The 23696-nt window shown below is 51.3% G+C and overlaps 2 protein-coding genes across 3 annotated transcripts in view; both read right to left on the reverse strand.

Annotated features, from left to right (window-relative positions):
• The window catches only part of SLC23A2 (solute carrier family 23 member 2), a 54254-nt gene extending 47167 nt beyond the window's left edge, over window positions 1-7087 (reverse strand). Inside the window, exon 1 of the mRNA XM_040087648.2 lies at window positions 6969-7087. The gene's annotated coding sequence lies outside the window, so the exon portion shown is untranslated. The remainder of the gene's footprint in view (window positions 1-6968) is intronic.
• A 9697-nt stretch (window positions 7088-16784) lies between these two features.
• TMEM230 (transmembrane protein 230) lies at window positions 16785-23157 on the reverse strand. 2 transcript variants are annotated; one of them, XM_040087837.2, is made up of 5 exons: window positions 23086-23157; window positions 21082-21209; window positions 20578-20700; window positions 19358-19525; window positions 18338-18953 (listed from the first exon to the last, which is right to left on the reverse strand). In XM_040087837.2, the coding sequence occupies exons 2-4, from the start codon at window positions 21178-21180 to the stop codon at window positions 19385-19387; spliced, it is 363 nt and encodes a 120-aa protein (XP_039943771.1). In that variant the 5' UTR covers window positions 21181-21209; window positions 23086-23157; the 3' UTR covers window positions 18338-18953; window positions 19358-19384. The 2 variants fall into 2 exon arrangements, with proteins under 2 accessions (XP_039943772.1, XP_039943771.1); XM_040087838.2 differs by lacking the exons at window positions 18338-18953; window positions 23086-23157 and adding an exon at window positions 16785-18308.
• Window positions 23158-23696: the final 539 nt, after the last annotated feature.

Genomic DNA, 23696 nt, shown 5'->3' on the forward strand with positions numbered 1-23696 from the left:
TATGAGGAGGATCACGGCTCCAAAGGAGCTCAGCCTTCCATCCTTTGGCTTTGCTGGTATTTGCCAACAGGACAGATGGACAAGGAAAACATCTGACAGGACTACAACAAACCCCCAACACTTGGGCATTAAAAAACCCCCAAATCCTCTCCCCCGTCCATCTTTTTTTTTTTCTTTTTTTTATAGCTTTAAAAGCATCTATCAGTGAGCTGAAATAATTACAAGTAACAAGTGTCAACAGGCTGAATAAACCAGACCAGAGCCCAGTGAGATTATATTGGTAATAATGATTCTGCTCAGCACAACCTCCCAAAATTCCACACACAAAATTAAATGGCACCCATGCAAATACATCCAATATCAGCAAATTACTGGTAATTGTTATTGTTCCCAGAGATGAAAGGACACAGAACACTATGAGAATACAGCAATTACTTCCTGCACTCTGAACCTATGAAGAGGGACTTGCAGCTCCAATTTCTTTCTCGTCAGTCTCAATCCAAATTACTCTTTAAGTTTGGTCTTAACACAACAAAATGCTCATCAGGAAACCATGATCTGTCAGCTCTTATAAAAAAACCCCGATCTGTTAAAATATGACCAAGCAAATGCTGTTTGCATCAGGAAGGCTTAGTTACCTCCCAGAAACAATTAGTTCTGCACAAAATATGAAAAAGAGAAGGGAAAAAAGCTGCTGTAACCTGTGAAGAGCTGGCGCTTCAGAGCCTGCAAAAACAAGGATGTGCTTCCTTTGCTTAGCTATGGTGAACGTCTCGATTCTCCACACAAAGGACAAGTAATAAACAGAGCAAAAGTAGTTTTTTCCTGTCACAGGGATTCCAAGACTACATAAAAATTCAAACCTTCCCACAGCAGAGTCCACTAAGTGCTATTAGCTCTGAGACAGATTCATTTCAATCAGCACACAAAAGAAAGGGTTGCTAACTTCGCAGTGCTGCATTTTATTTCCCTTCCAAGCTCCTAAATAAAAAAGTGAAAGCCATGACACGGAGTCACGTGCCCGTTTTATGAGATCCTCTTCTTGACCTTGAATGCTGCTAAGAACATTTACACACAATTTCCTTTAAAAGCACAACACAGCAGCACCTGAGCTGAGCTTCCAGCGGAAATTCAAGATACCCCAGGTACGTGATAACACGAGTAAGGTCAGAAAAATAGGAAACCCTTCAGAGGGTGGCTTCTGGGCTAGAAAACAGGGTGCTAAGCAAAGCTGTGCTTGGTGCTCAAAGACTTCCAGCATTTCCTTGCCATTGCAAGCAGCAGATCCACGGGACTTCCAGAGGGCTGGGAGCCTGGGATAAATTCACATTAACCACCCCAGCACATAAACACAGCCAAGTGCATTAGTGTTTAAAGCGCCTTCCTATTAAAGCTGCACTTTGTTCTGTTAACTTTTACAATCTCACAAGTCGGTAACAGCCTGCAAACCACTAAAATCGACATTATTGCCCTGGGCTGCCACTTCACGGCCATGCAAAACAGGAGTAAAGCCAATTCAAATGTGACACTCCATTGAGAGCCCAAACTGCTCAAAGCTCACAGCCGAGGTTAATGCCGGGAATGTCACTGCTTGAGCCCCCCTGAAACTGTCTTTCACTTACTTTCCCACTACCCTGCATTCCCAAAATGCTTCAGCCAACTGCTGGAATGGCACGAGCCCTGCAACAGTTTGATTTAAATATAAATTCAGACGACTAACTGGGAAACATGAAGCCCTTTGAAATCAAATTCACATTCAGTTTGGTGACTCACATTTCCAAACGGTGAAAACCAAAAAATGGTGAGTCAATCTTCACCATCGCACCCATTTGAGGCCCATTCTTCAAGCAGTTTTACTCTAAAGTGAGCATAAAGTGGGTGACAAATTTCAACAGTGCCTTTTATCAGGAAGGGCACACGCTGGCTTAATCCAAACATACAGAAATCAGGTCAGTTGTTGTTTTCAGAGCACACAGAGCTTGGGAAGTTCAGACACTCTCAGGTACTGTGGGACAACTGAGCTCCTCCACCACAACAACTGGACTCCTCTGCTCCTAAAAATACAACTATCAGACAAAGCTTGTTTTCTCAGGCACTTTGCTGACGCAAGTCCGAGATCAAAACATTCCTGGTTCAGAGGACAGAGATGTTTCAGCCTCCAAAATACGCAGCTAAAAGCCAGCCATGCCATCCTCCAAGGTGCCTGGGACACTCCTAGAAACACACATCGATTTGTTACTGCTCAGTAATGTTGGGGTTTTGGGGGAAGAATAAAATATTCTGGTTGCCTGAATGCGTTGATAAGGAATTCTGGAAATTCCCTTTCAGCGAAATAGGATAAAGTTTATTCTCTCCTGAAGCTACTATCTAAAAGTAATATTAAAATAATTAAGGGCAGACACTTGGATGTTGAGCGCATTCCCTGCCGCCATCCTCTCCTTAACCAGCACTTCCATCTTCTGGCCTGAGAATTGAGACATGGGGAGATTAAGATCATTGAATTTCTAATTATAAACTCTTTAAAATACTAGTTTTACAGTTACCACGAGCTCAGCCACCCCTCAGTAAACAACCAAACAGAGCTGTGGGATGGGAACACAGAGCGTTTGGATGCACTCCCACAACACGGGAGGGAGACAGCCCAAGGCTCCCTGGGCACAGCCCTCGTGGCACATTCATCCTTCCCAAAACCATTCCCGAGCTCTCAAAGCCCCGGGGCACGGCAGAGTCAAGGGAAGAGGCACAGCTCCCAGGCCAGGGTGACTCACTGCTGACGGGGCTGATGACAACACTGGGGACCACAAGATCAAAACTCCTCTGGAAAATGTGCTCCAAACCCCGGAGCCGCGCAGGGCACCGCCGGGCACGCGGCGCTCCCGAGGCCACACAGTTCCCAGTGTGGGGAACCAGAAAGGGCCGAGATTAACGTGAGTGGAAGAGATGAAATTACAACAGGAGACTTCTGAGCTACAAGTTCAGCTCTCCCTCCTCCTCTTTCCCCAGCAAGTGCCAGCGATGTCTCAACACCCCAACTGCCTTTCCAAGGAAGTAGCTCTGCTCCTTTCCGGGCCAAATTACCATGGCAAGAAATCCCCATGTAGATTCATCTCCAACAGAAAAACATTCAGACAGCAAACATTTCCTTCCCACAACCTGAAAACAGCCAAATCTCATCAGATTTCTTTCCTGCCATCAAAGAAACCCTGTCCTGAGACAGCTCATAACAACCAAAAACATTTGCCCGTAAAGCAAATGTGCTCCCAAGTACTGACAGAAATACTCAGCGCACCCCACGAAGCTGGCCGTGTCTGAACACACTTCACCCCCGAGAAGAGAAAGAACACAGCAAGAACTTTTCATTTGTAATGATTTATTTTACTCCTGCCTTCACTAGATCTTGAGGGATGCCCATCTCTTACTCATGCTGACTGTCAATATTGTCTTCCTGCAGCTTTTAAGTAAAATAACCCCCACTGGAACTGTTGTCAGGCCACGTCATGACCACTGAGGCTTCATAAATAACACTTGATATAAATAGATTTTCCAGCAACATATAAACCATCAGCTCCAATGGAAGTAGAAGGGCTGTGTGCAGCCATCTGCATTTTCTCCTGTGGGGATAAACACATAAAGAAGTGTTCGAAAGCAAAGTAAATCTATTGAAGAAATGGCCCTACAGAACCTTCTGGGGCTTGAGATTTCTTACATGGTTCACACAAAGACATTGACAGGAGCAGCTACAGCAGAACAAGACCTTCTCAGGAAGAAATACTTCCCTGGGAGGGTGGAGAGGCCCTGGCACAGGGTGCCCAGAGAAGCTGTGGCTGCCCCTGGAAGAGTCCAAGGCCAGCCTGGACGGGGCTTGGAGCCGCCTGGGACAGTGGGAGGTGTGTCCCTGGCACTGGATGGGCTTGGAGGTCCCTTCCCACCCAAACCGTTCCAGGATTCTATAACCTTCCAAACGACACCAGTTCGTGGTGGGAACAGCTCCCAGGGGGTGCCAGCTGCCTTCCCCTGCCCTCAGGATCAGGAGGGGTTTAATCGCTGCAGTTCAGACCAATCGAGAGCAGCTTAGCAGCCAGTTCTGGAGGAATCCATACCGACAATGCCTGAAGTTTCACCCATTTTCCTTTCAATGGTCTCCAATCAACTTCCACAACACAACAAAGCCACATCACAGCCCCCTCGGGGACACTCCATCATACCGAGGAAGTTGGCGGATCTGGCTACAGCAGGAATAAACCCCAAACATATTGACAGAATCAAAGATAAAAAACTCGGTTTAATTTAAAAAAACATTCGAAATAGGAACTGCATGCAAATTAAGCATTTTTTACAGGTTCTTCTAAACAAATATGGAGGAAATCCACAGTCGAAGTTTTCTGTTAGGGAAAAAAACCAATCCTCAAACACTGCCATTATCTCAAGCTTCCCTGAAGAAGTCTCCAACTAAGTAACACCAAGAAAGAAATTATTTCTATTTCTCCACTGGAATTCAACTCCGTGTTAGCCGACCTCGCGAGACAGAAATTCTCATATTAGCAAGGTTTAAATAACACAGACCACCTAATAGGGACTTAGGGAGGTACACTCAGGTCTACCTGGACTCAGGGAGGGCAAAGAGCACAAAAATTCCCCGAGCAGATCTGGCTGCCACAGACACACGAGGCTTTGGTGGGCTAAGCCTGACTGAGCTGCCATCCCTCCAGTGTCCCAGTGCCCAGGGAACACTGCCAGGGGTGAGGGACTGGAGCTGCTGAAATCGTTCCTATCACCCAAGGAAACACCCATCAACCTGCAGCCCAAATCCTCCCAATGTTTGAGAAGCTGCTTTTCCTCCCGGTTTGTTCCCAATCCGAAAATGCCGAAAAAGCAACAGGCCCGTGCTCTGAGAGAACCCGACTGCCATACTGCTCCTTCCATTTGCTGAGAGCCGTGTGCTTCCAGAGAGCTCAGCAACATTAAGCCTGGCTCAAAGCAGGGCTTACAGCCCAGTGCCACACTGGGATGGATTTTAAACCAGTCGAGATCGCCCTGTTAAGGCACAGCAGGAGCACAACCCGCCCCTGAGAACCTCAGCTCGACCTCCTCTTGTCCCCAGGGCTCGGACAAGACATTTTCAAGCCCTCCTCGCATCCTGACTAAGCTAAAGGCTTGTTTAAACCCATGATACAAATCTCAGGGCTTGTTTAACCTCCTCGCCAGCCCAAGGTTGAATTTGTCTCAGTGCATCTCCATGTGAACACTGCTCTAATTTCAAGCTATCGGGATCATGACTGGGAGCTATGAGTAGGGGTGCAAGAGCTCATCAACTAATCCAATTGTTCTCCATATCTCAAGGATTATTTTCCAGTTTCCTAACCTGAGCTACCTGTTGCAATAACCCTTTATCTACACTGAAATCACCTGTCAGACCAATGTGTGTAGATAAGCCTGGCTCTGGCACTGTGCAGCCCATCAGCATTTGTTCTGCTCCTCCACTTCATTTTAGAGCCTGCATCAAACTCCACCTGGAGGAAAAACACTACCCAAACCAACTCTTTTTTTTAAGCTTAAACTGGGTAATTCAAAGCCTGCTCAAGCCTGGAAGCACTATACTGCAGTGAGGACACACAGACATATTAAGCTCCCTGTGAATATAGAGCATTTGGTGTTACTGAAAATTAAAGCTCAGCAACAGGGAGCCTGGCATTTACCTGGCACTGAACTGACACCAAGAGTCAGCTGCATGTGGGAAATGACAAGGCGGAAAAATTTAACAGGCCAGGTCTTTACCTTGCCTTAAACTCTGGGGATTTCCCTTCCCTGCCAGAATCTTCCATCGGCTCTGCTGCTGCCTTTGGGGTCAGCCCAGCCCGGCCAGGAGAGCCCCAAACCGCCTCAAGGGCTGCTCTTCCCTGCGTACAAAATGACAACGACGGCTCCAAAATGAAGGGACGGGAATAAAACTGTAAAGCCCCCGCCTCATTCCCAGCTTTTATGGAAAAAAGGCAAAAGCCACTAATAACAGAAATGCACCATAGTGGTTAGTCCTTATTCTAGGAAACCTAATAGGCTTGCAACAAGCTTTGTTCGGGCATTTTTCTGCACTACGTACATCACTTCTTTCTACCCAAAATGTACCTTAAAACAAAAGAAAATCACACAAGATATCGAACGGGGCTTGCAAGTTAAAACCAGAAAAATGAAATATTTACTGCCTCGATGTGCACTGAAAAAAAAAAAAAAAAAAAAAAAAGGCCAATAAATAATTTTAAAAGGGGGGTAAAAAAAAAAATCTTTAAAGCGTATCACGAGAACGGGATCAAGGAAGAGCGAGGCCACCCCTTCAGGACCAGGGGAGAATTAACCTGCATTTCTCCATCCCATCTGCAAGCTCACGGCTCTGCCACCCATTTTGTTTCAGATTAATGGGAAAAAAAAAATAATTAATAAAAATAATTACCTCGGCGGCACCGAGAGAAGACCCCACCCCGGGGATCGATGCCCGCGCGGTCCTGGCTCGCCGGGCAGGTGACCCCGCCGCAGGTGCCACCCCGGGCATCCCCCCGCGCCCCTTCCCCAACCCCTGGAGACGATGCCGAGCCAGAAAACGGCGGCGCGGAGCACAGGGAAGGCTTTATTTAACCCGCAAACGCGAAATAAAAGGGAAAGGAGGAGCGGAGAGGTGCGGACGGCGCGGGAGTCGCGCGGCCAAGGTGAACCGCGGCCGGCTAACATGGTGGAGGCTGCGGGGAGCCGCGACCCTGCGGCCCGCGGCAGCGAGGGGCGAGCCGCGGGTGCGCGGCGATGCGGGGCCAGCATGGAGGTGACAGCGGGTGGGAGGCTGAGGGGCGAGCGCCGAGGGGAAAGCGCTGAAAGGAGAGCGTGGCGGAGAACGCGGAGGGGAGAGCGCGGCGGGGAAGCGCCACGGGGCTGCTCCCTCAGGGCGGGCGGCGGCGGGAGCAGGAGGGGGACGACGGGCTCACCTGCCATGGCGGGCTGAGGGCGGCAATGGCGCTGGGGGCTGCGGCTCCGCTCCCCTCCGTCTCCGCGGCGAGTGCGGCGGGGCCGGGCGGCCCCGGCAGGCAGAGCACGGGGCGGGACGGGTCCTGCTCCGCCCCCGACAAGATGGCGCGGCCCCGGCCCCGCTCCCTCAGGGCTCGGCCGCCATGGCGGCCCCGGCGCTTCGCGGGGAAACAGCCTCGTGTTCCCTGAGGGAGAAGCGTCCAGGCGCAGGGACGTGTTAACGGTTTATGCACGAAAGGCACAATTCGCAGAGTCACGGCGTGGCGCAGGTTGAAGGGACCTCAGTGCGGCCTCTGGTCCAACCTCCCTGCTCAGGGAGGGTGATCCCAGAGCGCATGGCACGGGATTGTATCCAGACGAGTTTGGAACATCCTCGGTGAGGAACACTCCACAGCCTCTCTAGGCAATGCGGCACGGAACAGGCTCCCCAGGGAATGGTCATGGCCTCAGGGATGGCAGAGCTCCAGGAGTGTTGGGATAAGCCTCTCAGGAACATGGTGGGGTGGTTGGGATGTCCTGTGCAAGGCCTGACAGTGGGATCAGTGGTCCTGAAGGGTCCCTTCCAACTCAGGAGATTGTGTTATTCTGTTATTCTGGCTCTAGGAATCAGTACTTGGTCACCTGCACAAGAAGGTTCTTCCTCATGTTCAGGTGGAACTTTGTGGGCATCCGTTTCTGCCCATTGCTGGGCCCCAGGGAGCAGAGCCTGCTCCATCTCTGACACCTCCCTGCAGGTATTGATGGGTATTGATGAGGCCCCCAAACAAAGCCCCTTATCTGGGGTCCCTCTGCAGCCCCTAGGAAAATGTGCTTGCCTGGTGCCCCCAGCCCTGGCCTTCCTGGGGCTTTGTGGTGGTTTTGGTTTTTTTGGTTTTTTTTTTTTTTTTTTTTTTAATTACTATCTTTTAGGTTAAAAAAATCAAACTTTTACAACAGGAGAGTGAGTTTAGGGAGGAATGAAAGAATCACAGAATCATTTAAGTGGGAAAAGATCTCTGAGGTCAAGCCCAGCCTGTGCCCAATCACCACCATCCCAACCGGACTGGAGCACTGAGTGCCACATCCAGTCATTCCTTAAACACCTCCAAGGCTGGTAACTCCACCGCCTCCCTGGGCAACCCATTCCAATAATAATCACTCTTTCTGGGAAGAAATTCTTCCTGATGGCCAACCTAAACTTCCCCTGTTTTACTAGAGGAGGCTAAGCTGAGTGCCCAAAAAGATGATGCCTCCACCACATCCACAACCCTCGTCTGAAAACACCATTTTTCTGAGATTTCCAGTTCTCTGGTGGGGGCCAGGACAAAAGTGACACAAATGTGACAAATCCCCCCTCCCAGCCCACAGAGCTGGATGTTTTCAGGCACTGCTGACGTCTGCAGCTCCGGTACCCAGCACTGGACGCTGCCTCTCTCACGTCCCTCTCGGCAACATCTGACATCCCTAATGGCTTCTGACAACGTTAACTCGCTCTAATTTGTGTCCTGCCCTTTCCAGAACGTGCAGTTGTCAGACACATCAGCCCGTGGCTCCTTCCCTCGCTCAGGGCTGTTCTGAGGCTGAGCCCTGCAGCTGATTCCTGCCCTTTCTCCTCACACTCGCTGTCCTTGAGGAGATATTGACCCATGCTGGGCTTTCTCCCCCAGCTCTGCTGTTATTTAATCAAGGCGCAGCCCCAAGTCGATGGGAAAGTGCTCCCCAGATCCCTGGCACTAATTGGACCCTGTTTCACCCAGACCTGCAGTTCTCTGTTGATCTTTTGGGTCCTTGCTTCAATCGTTGCTGTTTGCGCGGTGTTTGGCAACCAGGAATGTTGGCGGGGTGTTTATTCACCAGCTGTCCAAGCCCTTCCCTCCCGCTCCCCCACAGAGAGGGTTTCATCCCATCCCATTAAAACCCAGGAGCTTACTTTAAGACCAGAGACCCTAGGAGGCCTCTGGAGAATTTGTGCTTATCCTTGGGCATATATTTTTTTTTTTTCCCATGGTCACTGCAATACTCTCCTTGTTAAGCTTCTAAAAGGTTTTCCAGTGAGACATATGGAGAACTATGTAGGGCAGGGCTAAGGCACAATGCTTGATTATGGATATCAATCCTCGGCATTATTCGATACCTGGCCTTATCCCAAATGTAGACACAGACTTCAGTGCAGCTTTCAAACGTTAAAAGCTTTTGTTTGTCAGGGTGGGGGAGCGTGGGGCCGTGACGGAAGGGACATTTTAGTAACGCCGGATTGATGGAGGCTGCAGCAGTTTTGCTGTTGACAGGAGTTTGTGCAGGAAGACGGATCATGTGTGCTCAGTGTCTCCTGAGTGCAAGGCCTCCCAGTGTTCAGGATCGGGGACAGAGACACAGAGCTGTTTATTTTATTTTTGAGTGTTACAATTTTCCAACCTGCCCTCCCCAGGTGAAAGATGGCAGAGGGAAATAGGAGAGAAAACACATCAGTCAGATTGAAATGTAACAGATAAAGACCTCAGGGTCATGATAATCCCAAGGAAAAGCTGGGGGAAGGATGATAAAAGTGGATTTAGTGCTCCAAGAATTGAATTTGACACAGCTAGACGCCCTGGAACCATGGGTTCAAACCCAGTAAAGCCTTTTTCAGTCCTTTTTCCTCTTAATTTGATAAATTCCCTTCCAGGTGGCATCTCATGCTGCAAAGTTTGAGAAAATTCCCTGGCATTTCCCTTGTTCAGGAAGTCAGAGCCCATTTTATGCCATCACACTGTCCTGTTACAGAAACAATTTTACTGGGATTATTGGCATATATAATTTGTGTTATTAAAATGTAGTGAAGAACCCTGAGATATTTATCTAAACATTCAATCACTCCCTGCCTAAATGATTCACAGATCCATAAAAAAGCTGGAAGAATTGGAGCTATGGGATGTGCACATCCTTCCTGACCACGCAGCAGGAGAAATTAGCATTTATCAATCATTTGGTGTGCAGACCTTTGAGATCCAGAAGGAGACGCATTGCCTTTGTTTTCTCCTCTACCCTACACCTTGTCTGGATTGCCTGAGCTCCTCAAAGCTCACTCAGGGACATACCTGAACAGGAGAGGCGTTGCTGCACCCTGTCACGTAACAGTCCAAGGAAACTTTACTGAGGACATCCCCCAGCTTTATTTTGGTTGTTTCTTTATGGCTCTGTGTGGATCCAATGGGAAGGACAGGACTGCAGGTCAGGGTTTTCCTCAGATGCAGCACGGACATTACTGGCATAAATTTAAATGCTGAAATGTTTTTGGCTGGCGTCTCTTACTCAAAATTTCCATTTGAAATCCAAGTGTTGTTTTGGCTGGGATGTGAATCACCGATCTGAGCACAGGATGTCCAAAAGACCAAATCAAAACTTGCATCCAGGGATGGTGTCTAGTGAACGGCATCCTCACCCTTGGCAGGGGAATGGAATGAGATGGTCCCTTCCAACGGACCCAAACCATCCCATGAGCCTGTAATTGGTTTGGGTCTGGGATCCATGGCTCCTTTCCAATCTTGTTTTCTTGGCATGTTTCAAGTTTAATTTTTATAACATTAAAAAAAAAAAAAAAAAAAAGAAAGAAAAAAAAAATTAGCCTGCCTTGCATTAGATTAATAACATTTTGTGTGAATCCCACAGATATGGAATCCAGCAATTAAGAATCCAGCATTCCTGTATACGGATAACAGGAATAGCTTTAACCGGATTAGACAAAATAAAAATTAAAGCCCTGCTATTTCAACAGCAGCCTAGGAGGTGAGTGGAAACTTTCCCAAATAAGCAAAAAAAAAAAAGTTAACAACTCACCAACAGTGTTTTTTTTTTTTTTTTTTTGCTTCTGCCTCTGGAATATGGAATGGTAACTAAGGGGAGGAGCTGGGCAGACCCTGGGTAGCACTCTGTGAGGTGAGGAAAGCGAGTGTGAGCAGCCCTTGGTTGAAATACCGCCTACACCACCTGGTGGGAAACTCCTCCAGCTCCCACAGGAATTTATCACTCTCGCGGGGACACCCATGACTTGCTGTTCCCCCCAATGTCAGATGGAAATCGAGTCGGCAAAAACGTGTTTCTTTCTCAGAACCGAGATGGGCTCTGCCAGCTGAGCTCAACCCCCCGGTTTGCCAGCTCCAAAACGGAGGCAGGAAGAATTTTTATGAATTTAATTAGTGCAAAGTGCTCTCTGTAGCAAAGAGAGCTTTTGGTCCGAGGATCTCGGGCCAAGTACTCAAATTACGGAGGCTCCAGCCAGCGACCCACGCGGCAGAGCCCCTGTTGTGCCTGCGGTATCCGGGGAGGAACAGCAGCAGTCGGAATGCAAGTAATGAATAAATCAGTAGGTGAGCAGGGGAGGAGATCTGCGTGCCTGCAGAACTGTTGGGGGCCTGCTGGTCCTCTCACAATGGTGTCCCCTCTGGCAGGTTTTGGAGAGAGGAGACCTTCCTTCAGCTTTGGGATTGCAAAATATTTTGTAAGTGGAGATGAGGTTGTGGGAGCCAGGAGAGTACAAACAACCAGGAAGGTACAAACAACCAGGAGAGTGCAAACAACCCAGGACAGTACAAACAACCCATCTCAGGTCCCTCTGCTCGGCCCTGTAGCGTTGCTCAAGCCACGCTGACCACAGGATCTTCATCCTAAGCTGTCCCTGGGCGGGGAGAGTGCTCCAGAGTGCTCCCGGTGACACTAACTCAGCTGGACAGCCTGTGCTCTGCAGAAGGAAATTTTTCCTGCTGCTGTTCTGTCTGATACCTCAGGGCTGTACCAAAGAAATGAGATTTCACTTGCTGAGTCAGGGGCAAAGCCCGTGTTTGACAGGAGGAGGAGATGGACTGAGTCACCTCTCCCAGTTCATCCCCAGGCTGCTTCCCAAAAGCACAGCTCCTGAAACGAGCCGAGAGCCCTGAAATCCTGGGAAGAGTGGGAGCAGGAGGAGGTCGGGAAAGCAGCCTGCGTTTGTCCTGCCTGGTCTGCTCTCCTGCCAGGCTCTCCTTGTCCAAATGCTGAGTCTCTGGAGCCACATCTGGCTCCGAGGTGTTGTAGCAGCAGCAGAGGCACAGCAGGAACCTGGGGCTGATGGCTCCCGATGGTTTTGCTCTCCTGGGCACACTCACTCTGGAGTTCTGTTCCATTAGATCTTCTCCCCATGGGATGAACCCTGAGGCATCTGCAGGGATGGTCTCCAAGGGGGAGACAAGCTGGGATTTGTCACCTTGTGTCACCTTCACATGTTCAAAGCTCTGGGAATGAAGAGCAGCTGCTGTGGGCAGATGTGGATAAGCAAGACCAGAGCAGCTCATTCCCACTTAAACTACTTCCAAAATGAGGGGGACATGGTGCACAAAATCATTTTGAAGTCCTTTAGAGGAATTTTATAGCACAGAATAGAAGAGGTTTTCTTAAGCCACCTGCACTGGCAGTTCAAGGGAAGGTCCTTCACCCTGCCCAGCACAGGCAGCAGCGCCTGGTGGCTGCTTACTCATCCCTCAGCAGAGAAGTGAGAGCAGAGACACAGCCCCTGCTTTAACCCACTTGCAAGTCATCCCTCAAGAACATCCTCAGAGAGGAAGGATGGGCTTGGGTCACTTTTACCCCGTGACTCATTTAATCCCTCGTGTGAGCACATAGCAACAAAACCACACGGCGACATCAGGAGTGACACAGACACGCCAGCCTCACAGCAAGGGGCAGAAGGCAAAACAAACAAGTGGTGGTGAGGCATGAGTTAGACCACGAACCCTCTACAAAGCAGCTTGTGAAACTGCACTGCCTGAATCCCACCGGGCAGACACCAGGAGTGGTCGCTCACACACAGGAAAAGCAGAACTGCTGGAGGCAGAGGGAGAGCTGGGCCCAAAGCGGGGCTCCGTGGGCAGGCCCAGCTCTGGCACAGACTGGAGACACCCTGCAGCTCCTCCTTGCCCTGACAGCCGGGGCAAGGCTTGTCACGGGAGTGCAGAGCAGCAATTATAGAAGCACGGATGCCACAGGGCTGCCCAGGCTCTCTATTTATAGCTCCCAGGCAGCGCAGCTCTGTGCTCCTGCCACAGGTGAAGGCACAGGCCAAGCCCCGAAAGGCTCACGGGCCAAGTAAAACCAGAAAGAGGAAGGCCTAGCAACCCCTCTTATGATGAGAACCAAGAGCCAGAGATGAAAGGACAAAAAAGAAATCCACAGAGAGCCTGGAACAACGAATTCTAACTTCTCCCCCGAAAATTGCCCTGTAGTTGGTTAACCCCTTCCCTGCCTGAAGTGCCACCTCTCTGCTATTCTTAATTGGGGCCAAGCGGTGTCACTGAAGTGTTCTGCAAGCTCTGGCCCCTCCTGCCACTGTTGAATTGTTTCCAGCAGAGGTGAGAGAAGGCTCTGGCCCTCCCTGCTCCTCTGCAGCCCCAGGCCCGTGGCCAGGGTGGGAGGCAGCAGCCCAGGACAGCACCCCAGACACTGCCCCAGCCCCGGGGATGATCCACTCCAGAGTGAGCCTCTGCCAACTCCAAGGGTTTCCAAGGGTTCAGGGTGGCAGCTGACCGTGGATCCAAGTCAAAGAGTTGCCTTTGTTTCATGGGGAGGATTAAACCATGAACTGTTTGTGAGCTGAACTTTGAAGCGTCTCCTCAGTGAGCTGAAACACGGTCACGCAACAAAGAGAGACCTCTACAATTACTCTTTCTGTGTTTGAAGTTGGAGACCATCCACTGGTTTATTTTTAGGCACACATTTGCACTGGCCCTGTTACAATCCTGCCTCTGTTCTTGTGTAATAAAAGGCAGAGACGATTCACTTGACCTCCAGTATCAAATACAGAGAAAATAAGGCATTTGTCTGGAAAAGAACCACCCAAAATAGCAGGGAAGAGGTCATGCTGTGATATGGACTCTTAGTGTTGAGAGACAAGAAAAAATGAGGATTATAGGAGCTGGCAGACTTCTTCTAATGACATATTAATGAAAACTGCTAGAAAATTATATGGTGATGCTAATTAGTATTTGTAGCTTTAAAGACCTGAGATCTTTCTGTTTTACATTAAACATGTGCCTGAGAGCAAGAAATAATCCCTGCTGAGGCGAGTTCTCATTTTCTTTGAGGATTTGTTCTAGATCCACAGCACTTCCTTTGCTGCACATGGCTTTAGCTCAGAAACTGATGCTCCTGCATCAACCAGCTCATGTTCCCTAAACTCCTCACAGCCCCTCCTCAGGCTTTGCGACGCCCTGATGTAGATAATTATCACTAAATTAATTTTCTGTCTTGCCCCTCCTTGAGGAAACTGGGGGAAGAGCGCCGAGGACCTGACTGGATGTGTAATTTCTGTCACATCAGCAGGGCCATCTGCACCAGGCATTTCTCACTGATGAGAAGGAAGGTTGAAACCTCTCATGACAGGTTAACAGCATGATTTACAGCTTAAATAAATGGTTGCAGGTATAAAGAACAGCAGGCAGCTAATCCTTTAAAGACTTAAGAGCAGCTACTACTTCAGCCCAAGTAAATATTTCAAAACAAAAATAATTAGTGGTGACTAGTGGATTTGCTGCCCTTTGCTTTAACAGCCCAGGATGAAACAGTGATTCCTCCACAGAATTTTTGCTTCAGTGCCAAACCTGCTGTTCCACAGGAGCTGAAAGTCCTCTCCAAGAAGATTCATGACAGTTTTGTTCCTCTCTGTAACTGCAGAGCTGGAAAAGCTCTGCACGGATCTCACGGATCTGTGTGGCTGTGGGAGGGGAGGTCCCTTTGTGCTGCCCCAGGGATGAGGACAACAGCACGGCTCAGAATCCGGCCCAAGTACAGTGTGGAGGAAGGAAATGTCACTTCCTGATTCCTATCAGAAGAAAGCTCTGTCCATGCAGGCCTTAAAACAGAGCTCCCAGTAATTGCTTTATTTCTGATTAAAAGCAGTTCCTTAACACCTTCCTAGACACAGGGGAAGCAGGGAAGGAGTGGCCTCGGGGTAACAAGTCCTGAACCAGCACAAACCACGGTCTGCCTGAGCCCAGAGCAGCAAACCAGTCAATTCAATCAACTGCAAACAATAATTCCTAATCAATAATCGAGTTTTTTCCCCCGTGACCCTTGGCTCCAACTCAGAACAAAGCCGACTTTCTTGGGAGGCTCTATCATGGCCTTGCTGGACTGTCTGGACTATTTTTAATCAAATCCAGCATTCCTGAAAAACCTCAAGCTGTTTTTGTACTCAGGAAGGGGAGAGGAGCCGCTGTGCACATCCACATTCCACCCAGGACACGGGAGTGGGACACAGCCTCTGCCTGGGAGCAGGGAAGCACAGCTGGGTCAGCGCAGAGCCCTGGGAAAACGGCAAAAAAACGTTTCTTTTCGAGAGGCTGAGAAGGCAGGAAGTGAAGGCAGAACTGCCCCGAGCTGGGAGGAGGAAACCAAAGGTGTCTGCAGCGATTGGGAGGCCGGAGAGATCCAGGGGCTGGGTGATGTCCCCTACCTGCGGCAGGGATGCAGCTCCCGGGGACAGCAGCGGGACGGCAGGAGCAGCCACGGAGCCCTGGAGGAGCAGAGATCTTGAGAAGAGCAGGACAAACAGCCCAAGGGAAGGGCCGGGAGAAGGCTCGAGGTGAGGTTCAGGAAGAGGCAGGAGCGGGGAGCAGTCGCATGAACGGGCTGACGTTTGGGACTTTTAAGGAGCGGGCAGAGGGGGAGGAGTGCGGAGAGCACTTGGAGAAGCTCATTGGGAGCAGGGCACAGACCCCACTCGAAGTTGTTGTGCTGAGTCATTTCTTCCTGCCCTAAGGGGGTTTTACCGGGTGTTTATGGCACAGCAAATCCCTGTTTCTGTACAGAGCCTCTCTGTGAAGAGTGGGGCCGAGTTTGGCTAATTGCAGGTGACAGAAAGCAAACCCAGGCTGGGCTGGGTGCTCCTGCAGGAGCCCCAGCGATGCAGCAGAGACGCTGCTGATTTTGCTGTTTGCTCACACGCTGCACTGAGTTCGTGGCTGTTTTACAGCCCGCGGGTCGTGGCTTCACATCCTCTCCGTGCTGTTTCACACAACTTCTCCTGAAATGTTTTCTGGGCTAAGGTCCGAGCCGTGCTGCTCCTGCACCTTTCCCAAACAGGGCGACGCCAAGCCGGGCCCCGAGGATGAGATTACCAAAAAGTGAGAGGAAATGGAATTCACTGCTGAGAAAACACGAGCAAGGAGTTACAAACTCGAGTTTCCGTGGGACCAGTGCTGGGCTTTGCTCTTCTCCCCACCCCATGAACTTCCAGCAGCACAAGCACGTGGAGAGAGAGAAGGAGCGGCAGCGATGCCAGAAACATCTATGGCACAAGTCTGGAGTACGGGCACCTGCTTTGCCAGGACTGGCCTGCAGCTGCTGCCCTGCAGCGGGAATGATGTCTCTTGGGAATTAATGGTTGGACTCAGCGCTGTTAATTAAAGGTTTCTTAACGATTCTGTGTCTCGTTACACGGATCTGTGGATGGAAATGTGCAAAATCCTCAGTGTGAGAGTCAATGCTGCTGGGGAGCTTCAACCAGAGAGGAACTGAGAGCCTGGGACAGGACCAGGATCCCTTCAGGGCTGCGGCTTCCCCCGGCCTCGGGGCTCACACACAATCCCCAGGCTGCTGAAACTCCTCCCCAGTCCTTCACCATTGCAGACACCTCGAGCACCATTTCTGCCTCTCCTTTCAAGGGTTTATGGCACCATTTGCACAACACTTTGGAAAATTCTGGCTTTGTTCACTCAAAAAAACCAAAAAACCAAAAAACAAAAAACATGAGATTGACTAAAATCTTTGCTTTTATAACAAATACACCAGGAGGATTTCTTGGGCACTGCTGGTAGCTCAGGCCACAGGACTCAAGAATCACGTTTCCAAATCTTTCCAGCAACTCCATGGCATTAAATTAAGTGGGTAATTAATTATGTAACTATACCCTGCAACAGCAATCCAAGAATGGCGTTGAGGAGACACGAATCTGAGCACTCCTAAACCAGAGAAAAGCCTGGAATCTGGCTGCCTGTTCTTTCTCCAGAGCTTCTGTGCATGGTAACACCTGTCAGGCTTGGTAAATGCTTTGTAAATGCTTTGTAAATGCCGACTGTTTTTCCCTGAGACAGCTGCCTTGCCCAGAATGGAGGATGCTCCACAAAGGGAGCAGCTATTCAGTGTTACCCTCATTCATCAGTGCCTCATTTGTCATTCCAGCCCTGCTCTAGAACCACAAACTCCTTCCCAGCTCTTTTCCTATTCCCCTCACTGCTGCAGGGAGTCACTCAGGGCTCCCCCAAACCTGGATGTCAGCTTGAAGAATGAATTCCTCCTCATCCACGTATTTCCAGTGGTCAGAATCCCCCTTCTTTTTCCTAGAAGTGTTTATTTTTTTCCCAGTTAGATATAAAAAACCCCTGTGAAGAGGACTTTTTCTTCTGGCCATCCCTCACACAACCCTGCTTATTTATCCATTTTGCTTCTGTCAAAGAAAAGTAAATTCATTAATTCCTTTCCTCCAGGAACATCAGATGTTCTTAGAATCACAGTCATACAATGCCCTGAGTTGGAAGGAACCCACAAGGAGCGTCCAAGTCCAGTTTCTTCTCCTGTCCTCTTCATTTACCCCGCTTAGGTGACTCCCCACTTCCCAACTTTCTGCATCTTCTCCCTCCCTCTCTGCTTTTTCCATCTAAACTTCCACTTCCTCTCCCCGGTCGTTCTCCAAACCGAATGAACACAGGTTCTTGTCCCCTAAGAGAGGCCGATTCATGGTTTGACGTCAGCGGCCGCTCTCCTGGCCACAGCCAGCTGTAAGTGACACATTCCAGCTGCTGCCAGCAGCACGTGTCCCTCGTCCCCTGTGCCACCCTGGCAGCTGGGGCTGGCAGCAGGGAGGGAACGTGCCCAGCTGTGCCCCCAGAGGAGGAACGGGAGATCCTGAATTTAACCAGTTCTTCCTCGGAGTGCAGCGCTGGCATTCACACAGGGGAGTTGAGACAAGGGAGGGAAGAGATGCAGGTTGAAAAAAAAGAGCTTGGCTCAGGGTTTGGGTCTAATCTGGAGCACTGAAGGAGGAGAAAAGGCAATTCTAGGAGTACGTTCCGAGCAAGGTGTTTGTCCAGCCCTGGACTCCTCAGCGGGCCTGCTCTGCACTGCCAGTCACTCCTGCCCCCTCCTTCTGGAATGTTCAGCCCACCTGGGGCTCAGGTGACCACTGTGGAGTGCTTTGTGCAGACAGACACTGCTGGGGCTATTCCAGAGCTGCTGCCTCCCTCGCTCCAGCAGCACCTGGGAGCTGGAGGCAACAGCAGCCAAAGCCCAGGACAGTTTTTGGTGCACTCTGACACCTGTGAAGGCGGGAAAGACAAACGGATGGTTACAGAGAATACAGAACTTTATTAATGTTAAATGCATCCCGTGGCATCACTGCTCGTTCTCCAGGACACCGAGATGCCCCAGCTCAGGAGACAGCCTCACAGAAGTGGAGTCATCACCCTGATCTCCCTGAATGACACATCAGCAAAGCTGGCAAAGCAATCCAGAGAGGGTTTGTTCAGCACAAACTACACAGAGAACTTCTCTGCACTGGCCTGGGCAGGTCTGCGCAGCAAATTATCTACACAAAGACTCCAAAAGACAGAAAGCTGGAATTCAAGTGTCTCCAATACCCCTATTAGTCAAGAGTTCTGGTATTTAGACACTTGAGTCTGGATTCCAATCCTTCTCCCATTATCCATTTGGTTGTTTAAATAACAAGCAAAGTCCAACACAAGTCCTTGTGAAGGATAAACAGATTTTGCCAAAAGCAGTGGCACAGGGAGAGCTCACTTGGGAAGGATGTGCTTGTGAGGAAACGAGCTTGGTCAGTCTGACAGGGAGCGGTGGAGCAAGTGCACTGTGTGGAAATCACTTCCTGCCAGTGCTGCTTTCCCCCTTTTGTCAGACTTTATTTACTCCAGGCAAGCTCAGGAACCAGTAGCTTGGAAGCATTTCTGATGGACAGAGAGCAAAAGGAGAATTTAACTATGGTGTGTCTGCAAAGGTAACCCAGCAATAACCACAATCTCACGGAAAGCTAAAATAAACTCTAGAAAACACTCAGGGGAAAAAAAAACCAAGCACCTGCTGCTAAAACCAGCTCATCTATTTTTGGAAAATCGCAAGGATTGCCTCACCCAGGAAGAACTTCCCAGAGAGGGGAATTTCACAGCCCCGAGAGGAAAAATACCATAAATCCCGAGTTCTTTACAATTCCTTTTGGTCAATTCCGGGCTCGAGCCCCCACCCCCCGAACTGGAAACCCTGCAGCAGCCGGAGCCCGGGAAGCGGCGCCGCGGGAGGGACGCGCATCAGCTGTGCCCTGGCAGCATCCAGGGGACCAGCAGCTCTGACCAACCTAATTAGAGCGGGGTTAATGAACGGGTCAGTCATCGAAGTCGGGGATGTCGTCGTAGGAGTAGCCCCGGTAGCCCTTGGAGGCGTAGTAGGCGATGCGCAGGTGGTAGAAGCCCGGCAGGAACACGAGGATGCCGATGATGAGCACGGGGATGGCGCGGTCGGTCTCCTGCAGGGACAGACGGCCCGGGGCAGTGACCTCTGCCTCTCCTCCCTCTCACACCCTGCCTGCTCTAGGGGAAGGTGCCCCTCCCTAAGGCAGGGGTCGGAATGAGGTGATCTGCAACGTCCTTTGAACCAAAACCATCCCGTGGTTCTGTGATCCATCCCCAAGGCCTGGGGATCTTCCATCAGAAATATCTCAGCTGTCATCAACACTGCCCTGGCACCTCCTCCTTGCTGCAGGAAGCCCTCAAGGGACCCTGTCCTGCACCACGGACCCCCCTGGATGTGCAGCCAGGGCGGGGAGCTGCGAGCGTGGCCAAGGAGCCCAGAGATCTGTGCCTGGAGAGCTGCTGATAGAGCCCAGAGGCTGCTGCTGCCACAGAGATAACGCAGAGCTGCCAACCTGCTGTGAGCCCACAGCACAGGGAGCGGGGGCAGGAGTGCAGGAGCAGATCCCCTCCCCATGGATCACAACCACAGGCTGATGGGGAAGTGCTGCTGTGCCCCACACGGGCTCTGGCAGCTCCTCCCTGTCCCTGCACGGTCTGAGATCTCTCCAGGACAGGGATGTGACCTCCCCAGGGACACTCAGCCCTCCCTGGACATGCCCAGCTCAGCTCAGAGCCTGCTCCAGCCAGGCTGACTGCAGGATCCCAGGGAAAGGGGGCTGCCAGCACAGCCAGGCTGCAGTGGCAATCAATTCCCTGCTCACTTCCTGTGGCTCTGAAGTTCTACACTGAACAAGATCACAGGATCCTTGAGGCTGAAAAAGACCTTCAAGGTCATCAAGTCCAGCCATGACTCAGCACCACCCCCAGGGTCACCACTGCCCCATGTCTTCAGGTGCCACATCCTCGATGGGGATGTGCCATGGGATGGGGCCTCCACCACTGCAGGTGTGCCAGGCCTTTCCATGACAAACCTTCCCTAATTTTCAATTTGAACCTCCCCTGGTGCAAGCTGAGGCTGTTTCCTGTCACCTGACGGCCAGTGAGGGCCGAGGGCAGCTCTGAGGACAGTGCAGAGCCAGTGCCAGAAGTGTCCCTAAGCACTCACCCCTTTGCTGATGTACCCTGCCAGCAGCAGGGCCCCGATGATGATGAGGAAGGTCCCGATCATGAAGAGCACCACAGCCAGGGCGATGGCCTTGTAGGGGATTTTGGGTGGGCTCTTCTTGAACTGGATGGAAAAACCCAAATATTGAACAGCTGAACTCAGCACAGCTCCCTTCCCACCCCAGCACGGATGTGACCCCACAGCTGGCGGGGGTGACATGGGACAAGGTGCTGCAGCAGCTCTGCTCTCAGGCTCTGGAACAGCCCCTCCACGAGGAATTCTGCCCATGGAGACCCTGCTGAGCCAGCCCTTACTCCCAGTCTTGTTCCCAGGAAGCCTCTTTGGGATTTCCAGAGGGGAAGGGCTGAGGGTTTGGCTCCCGCTCGGCTTTGTCCCTCTCTGAGCTGCAGCTGCTCCACCAGCTCAGAGAAGCTGCTGCCTGTGCAAGGCCAAGCTGTGGCTGCCCATCCTCGTGGGTTTACAGCTCCCTTCCCCACTTCTTACCTGCAGGTCAATGTATCCATCATCGGTGCTGGAGAGCTTGGAATATTTGACTTTGCTACTGGGAATCCCAGCAGAGAGATTGGTCCGCGACGGCATCATTCCAGGGGGGCCTGGGCATCAGCTACAGCCTGGAAACCAGGGGAAGAGCAAAAACAGGAGAGGAAACTGAGTGATGGGAGCCTGAGAGACACAGAACAAAAGTTTCTGAAGAGAATCTCCTGTGTCAAGGCTATGCCACCCAAAGGGCCTCTGTATTCCTCTTCATAAATTAAAACTTTGTCAACAGAGGATCCAAGCATTTCATTCTAAAATACAAAATGGATACGGCTGCAACAATATTTGGAATCAAGGTAGAACCTGTGCTTCAAGCCAGATCGAAATTCCAGGGCAGGGCCCAGGGTATGACCCAGCTCTCTCTCCTCGAGGAGCTCCTGCTGCCAGCACCGAGATGTCCAAGCTCTGGCTGTTTCTGAATGGAACACCAGCAAATAAACCCAAAGCAGACCGAAACAATGCAGCTTTTCAACCACCAGGAGATTTTGCAAGAGAGCAATTTAGGAAAAAAAAAAACCCAAAAAACCAAACCCAACCTAAGCCACTGGAACCTGGCATGAAATGGAGGTGTCATGGAGACAGCAGGAGTGACTCCGAGGGAGACAGGGAGGTGAGGTCACCACAGCCCAGGGTGGGCAGAGCAGGGTCCCAGTGCCAGGGCACACCCCGGGGACAGGGATCAGAGCCAGCTGCTGTCCCCCAGAGCCTTCCCAAGGATCCATCCTGCCAACCTCCCCCTGGCACTGCAGAGCCGGGCACCTCTCCCAGCAGGACACGCGTTCCCAGGGGACAGAGAGGCAGGGAAGGGCTCCCCACACCTCCCAGCCTCAACAGAGCTCTTATTTTCTGGGAAAGTCTGGAACCAAGGGAACAAAAGCAGATATTCCAGTGGTGCCAACAGGAAGGGATAAAAACTCGGTTTCCACAACACTTTAGCATCAGAGGTGATGCATCCACTCAAAACAGACTCAGCTGAGTCTCCACTTGAACTGAAGCCCTTTGTCTCCCCGTCACTAATTGCTGGCACATTCCCCACCCAGCTTTGTTCCTCCTGCTGTAAAATTGACTTTTATAAAATCCCCTCTGATCTGAAATTCCCAGCACCGAACCTTTGGTTTGAACTTTGGGCTTTTGTTTTAGTAGCAAAAACCAAACACGGACAAAACATTTTCAGCCCCGTGGATAATGGAAACACCTGCAGGGTGGCATTCCCTGCTCCCCACACATCCGTGTTTTTCAGGTCACAACCCAAACACCCCCAGGCTCTCCTGCATGCCCGAGAGTAGATGTGCAGGAGGGGAAAAAGCTTGAATAAACCAACCTTTCTGAAAGGTTCCAGATTTCTCAACTCTGCCCCATTTTGCTCTTTTCTTACCCACTTCCCCATTATTTACCAGGCTGTTCAGTGGCTTCTTCGGAATTATTCCCATTTTACACTTGCACAAGTTGCCCTGTCCTTCCCAAGAAAGAGGCCGTTGAGGACAAATGTATATAAAATAGAAATATAAAATATTTTCTCAGATCTCAAGTTTAAGGGCCAGGTTCAACCCCACTGAGCTCCACACAAAGCGAGCACCCCAAAGGTTCAAGAGCAGGAACCAGCACACTGCTAAACAAATAATCGGGGCCTGAGCAGCTTGGCCGAAACAATTAATGCTGAAACTCGAAATTTCTAACACGGCAGTTGTGCTTTAAACCCCGTGGAGGCGGCAGGGCAGCGCCGGGAAACCCAAACACGGCAGCTCCGTCCGGAATCCCGATCCGCCCCGGTCACAGCCCCGCATCGCCCCGCTCGGCGCATCAGGAGGGGCGGGGATGTCGCTTTGTCACCACGGGGAACACCCGGAGCGGGGTCCCGGCCTCGCCGGGCCGCTCCCAACCCCACCCCAACCCCACCCCAACCCCACCCCAACCCACCCCAAAGCCACCGGAGCCCCGCCAGGCCGGTACCTGCCGCCCGCCCGCCCCATGCCGGCCCCGCCCGTCCTTCCGCAGCCCCGGGAAGTTGATGCCGCTGCCGCCGCTTCCCTTCCGGGCCACGGCCGGGCTGTCCCAGCTTCCCCGTGCCCCGGCACCGCCCCCGTGTGCTGCTGCGGCCCGGCACCGCCTCGGCAGGGGAAAGGAGCCGCCGGGTTCTTTAAGCACCGACCCCTGGTCCGGGCAAGAGGTCAGGAATTGCTGAAAAAGCTTTAGGGCGAGAGATCTTCCGTCACAGATGTAACCCGCAAACCAAAGCTGGAGGATAAACGGGGAAGCATCTGGAGACACGGCACAGCTCAAGAGAGGCATCTGAACCACAGGAGCAGAAAATCGATGTCTAAACCCAGAATCCTGGAACGGTTTGGGTTGGAAGGGAGCTCAAAGCCGCCCGGTGCCACCCCTGCCGTGGCAGGGACACGTCGCCCTGTGCCAGGGTGTCCCCCGAAGCTCCCCGGACGCTGCCGGCCGTCCCCGGGGTGCCGGGCGCAGCAGGAGCGCGGGGCCGGGCAGCGCTGTGCCCTGCCCCGGGCACGGATCGCACTGCCACCTGGTGCCATCGCCGTCACCTGCCGGGGCTGCCC

This window comes from Hirundo rustica, chromosome 28 (assembly GCF_015227805.2).
Source record: "Hirundo rustica isolate bHirRus1 chromosome 28, bHirRus1.pri.v3, whole genome shotgun sequence".
Taxonomy (NCBI): Eukaryota; Metazoa; Chordata; class Aves; order Passeriformes; family Hirundinidae; genus Hirundo; species Hirundo rustica.

Excerpts from the sequence above, each read along its gene's own strand:
- TMEM230 (XM_040087838.2), bottom strand. The coding sequence starts at position 21,180 with ATGATGCCGTCGCGGACCAATCTCTCTGCTGGGATTCCCAGTAGCAAA. Across the intron at positions 20,701-21,081 it reads ATGGATACATTGACCTGCAG|TTCAAGAAGAGCCCACCCAA; the intron begins GTAAGAAGTGGG and ends TTTTCCATCCAG. Across the intron at positions 19,526-20,577 it reads CAGGGTACATCAGCAAAGGG|GAGACCGACCGCGCCATCCC; the intron begins GTGAGTGCTTAG and ends CTGTCCCTGCAG.